At 38.0% G+C, this 3,611-nt stretch overlaps 1 protein-coding gene across 1 annotated transcript; it reads right to left on the reverse strand.

Moving 5' to 3' along the window:
* Nucleotides 1-1,108: 1,108 nt before the first annotated feature.
* On the reverse strand, nt 1,109-3,354 carry LOC113870083. Its single transcript, XM_027506682.1, has 3 exons — nt 3,012-3,354; nt 1,652-2,507; nt 1,109-1,373 (listed from the first exon to the last, which is right to left on the reverse strand). Exons 1-3 carry the CDS (start codon nt 3,352-3,354, stop codon nt 1,109-1,111), a joined length of 1,464 nt encoding a protein of 487 aa, XP_027362483.1.
* Nucleotides 3,355-3,611: the final 257 nt, after the last annotated feature.

The following is a 3,611-nucleotide window of genomic DNA, read 5'->3' on the forward strand; positions in this document are numbered from 1 at the left end:
CCAATACAAAGACTATGGTCAACAATTCTTTTTTAGTTGTGATGTAATTACATTGTGCTGGATCCAAGGTTTTAGAAGCATAATAAATGATATGAGGAAACTTACTAACTCTCTGTGTCAAGGCAGCTTCTACTACAAAATTGGATGCATCACACATCAATTCAAATGGCTTAATCCAATCTGGGGGTTGGATGATGGGTGTGGTGGTCAGGGCTTCTTTAAGCATATTAAATGATTGCTTGCACTTTTCATCAAAATTAAATTTAGCCTCCTTTTGCAAAAGCTTAGAAAGAGGAATGACAATTTTGGAAAAATTTTTTATGAATCTCTTGTAGAACCCTGCATGGCCAAGGAAAGCACGAACCTCTCGAACACAAGAGGGGTGAGGCAATTATGCAATAACATCTAATTTTGTAGAATCTACCTCAATGCCTTTTTCAGATATAATATGACCTAACACTACACCTTGTTCTACTATGAAATGACATTTCTCAAAATTTAGCACAAGGTTAGTGTTAATGCATCTTTTCAAAACTTTTTCCAAGTTAGCTAAGCATGTAGGAAAAAATAGGCCATATACAGTGAAATCATCCATAAAAACTTATATACAATGTTCCACTAAGTCAGAAAAATGCTTAACATACATATTTGAAATGTGTCTGGAGCATTGCACAAGCCAAAAGGCATTCTCTTATAGGAAAAATTAAGTGCCAAAAGGACATGTAAAAGTGGTTTTTTTCTGGTCTTCAGGTGCTATACAAATTTAAAAATAACTGAAAAAAACCATCAAGAAAATAGTAATAAGACTTACCAGCCAACCTTTCCAGCATCTGGTCAATGAAGGGTAATGAAAAATGATCGTTCCGGGTTGCTTGGTTTAGTCTCTGGTAGTCTATACAGACTCTCCAACTATTCTGAACTCTGGTGGGTATTAATTCATCTTTCTCATTCCTCACCATAGTGAGTCCAGATTTTTTTGGAACCACTTAGATCGGGCTGACACAAATGCTGTCTGAGATAGGGTAGATGATCCCAACCTGCAGTAACTTGGTGACTTCCTTCTTCACCATGTCCAAAATGATGAGATTTACCCTCCTCTGAGGCTACCTCACTGGCTTAGCACCTCCTCCAACAGTATTCTGTGCATGCATAAAGAGGGGCTGATTCCAAGAATATCACCGAGGGTCCAGCCTATAGCTTTCTTGTGCCTCTTTATCACTTCAAGGAGTCTCTCCTCTTGATCAATATTCATCTTGGTGTAGATTATCACTGAAAGCTTTTCATTTTCTCCTAAATGGACATATTTCAAATGTTCTAACAAGGGTTTGAGCTCCAGTATGGGATGTTGCTCCACAAAAGGAAGTGATTTGGCACTCTCAGTAGAAGAAATTTTTACAACATTCAAATCAAAGAGGTTAGATTCAACAGTACTTCCTGAACTCAATAAATCACATTCTACCCCTACTAATTTTTCAATTTCTCCAATATTAAAAGTTACAGAATTCACATTCAAAAAGTCAGAAATACAAGTGTCACACATAGAAGAATTATTACAATATTCACAAATGGGAGTGTCTATAAATTTAGAAACTTAAGAGAAAAGTCCTCTTCTTAAAACTCAAAAAATTGTTCATTTATCAAATCATCAAACAAATCAATTTGGAAGACATAATGTTCTTCAGATGGGTGCTTCATGGTATCCAATATGTTGAAGCGCACAATGTTGTCCCCAAACTCCATAGTGAGTGTCCTGACTTGCACATCAATTTTTGTTCTTGCGGTCTTCAAGAATGGTCTTCCTAGGATAATGGGTTCAACACTCTTCATTGATACTCCCTTTTGCATATCTAGGATGTAGAAGGTAGCTGGAAAGATAAGATCATTTACTTTGACTAGCACATCTTCAACAATCCCAACTGCGTTTGTTATGCTCCTGTTGGCTAACTGGATAACTACACCTGTAGGCTGTAGAGGGCCAAGAGATAGTGAAGTGAAAATGGACAATGGCATGCTATTTATGGATGCTCCTAAATCTAACATGACATTCTTAATCCTATTATTACCAATGATGCATGGGATGGTGGATGTTCCTGGGTCCTTACATTTCTTAAGCATTGTGGACTTTAGTTTCTCAAAGAGTGCAGAAATATTCATACCCATGTTTACCTTTTCATTACCCTTAAGACACCTCCTGTGAGTACACAAATCTTTCAAGAACTTGGCATACTTGAGTATTTGCTTGATTGCATCTAGTAGGGGTATGTTCACCTCTACCTTCTTGAAGGTCTCTAAAATTTCTTTCTCAGCCTCTTCAATCTTCTTACTTGGCTGGATGACTTTCTGAGGGAATGATAGATGAATTGCTCTTTCAACATTTTTTGCTTCCTTGGGTTGGGCAGGCATAGATTCTGGTTGTTCTTGAATCTTTTCCTCTCCATGTTGATCAACTCTAGCTACAGTACAACTTAAGTCTTCTTTCTCCTTAGGCATTGTGGGCACTTGCATCACTTTTCCAAGTTTTAGGATGATTGCACTCACATTTTTAGGATTTACAACTGTTTGTGCAGGGAGGTTCTATAAGCCTTGAGATTGCATCTAGTTTAGAGAGGAGGCTAGTTGTCCCACTTGATTCTCCAAAGTCTTGATACTAGCCTCGGTTCTCTACTGGAAAGTGATGTTGTTCATGGTTAATTGCTTCATAAGCTCTTCCAATGATGGTTTATTTTTTTGTGATGCACTTGGTTGTGAGGAAGATGATAAGTGATGTTGCTGGACTTGTTGTGGTTGATGTTGGGATTGATGGGACCTATTTGGGCCAACATGATGTCCTTGATATTGGTTGCCTTGCTACTAGTTTTGCTATTGAGAATTATTCTCCCATCTCAAATTTGGATGGTTCCTCCAGCCTAGGTTGTATCTATTGGAAGATAGATCCCAATTGGGCTGTTGCGGCAAATTTTGAAAAGGAAACTTATTAGTATTGATATTTGCAACATAAGGCTGAGGATTACCTTTTAAAGCGTCAGACTCTTGCAGTGTAGGACAACTATCAGTGTAATGGTCTGTAGCTGAACAAATGCCACATAGCATGCCTGGAATAGATGGTGGAAGAGGTAAAGATGCAGCAACACTATTTTGCATGGAAGCCAATTGCTTTACTATGGATGTTAACTCATCAAGTTTGTGTTGCAGCTTACTAGATTTAGTAACTTGTACTTCACTTACATTTTTGATAACACAAGAGTTTTGCCTTGTTGTAAATTGTTGAGAGTTGGCAGCCATGTTTTCAATCAAGTTGCGAGCTGCAACCGAAGTCTTATCTACCGATGCCCCTCCACTTACGACGTCTATCATGCTCCTATCCATGGGATGCAGTCCCTCATAAAAGTATTGGATTAACAATTGATCATTAATTTGATGGTGAGGGCAGCTGACACATAACCTTTTGAATCTTTCCTAATATTCATAGAGGGTCTATCTTTCAAGTTGCCTTATCCCACAAATTTCCTTCCTTATAGATGTAGCTATAGATGCTGGGAAAAATTTCTCTAGGAAAAGTCTCTTCAAGTTGTCCCAACTAGTAATAGATCTGAGAGGGAGATAGTAGAGAC

This window comes from Abrus precatorius, unplaced genomic scaffold, assembly GCF_003935025.1.
Source record: "Abrus precatorius isolate BTA unplaced genomic scaffold, Abrus_2018 Scaffold6, whole genome shotgun sequence".
NCBI classification, from domain to species: domain Eukaryota; kingdom Viridiplantae; phylum Streptophyta; class Magnoliopsida; order Fabales; family Fabaceae; genus Abrus; species Abrus precatorius.

Coding starts and splice junctions, on each gene's coding strand:
- LOC113870083 (XM_027506682.1), bottom strand. CDS start 3,354: ATGATAGACGTCGTAAGTGGAGGGGCATCGGTAGATAAGACTTCGGTT. Junction 2,508..3,011: donor AGAGTCTGACGCTTTAAAAG/GTAATCCTCAGC, acceptor AACTTGGAAAAG/TGATGCAAGTGCCCACAATG. Junction 1,374..1,651: donor TATGTCTTCCAAATTGATTT/GTTTGATGATTT, acceptor TTCTACTGAGAG/TGCCAAATCACTTCCTTTTG.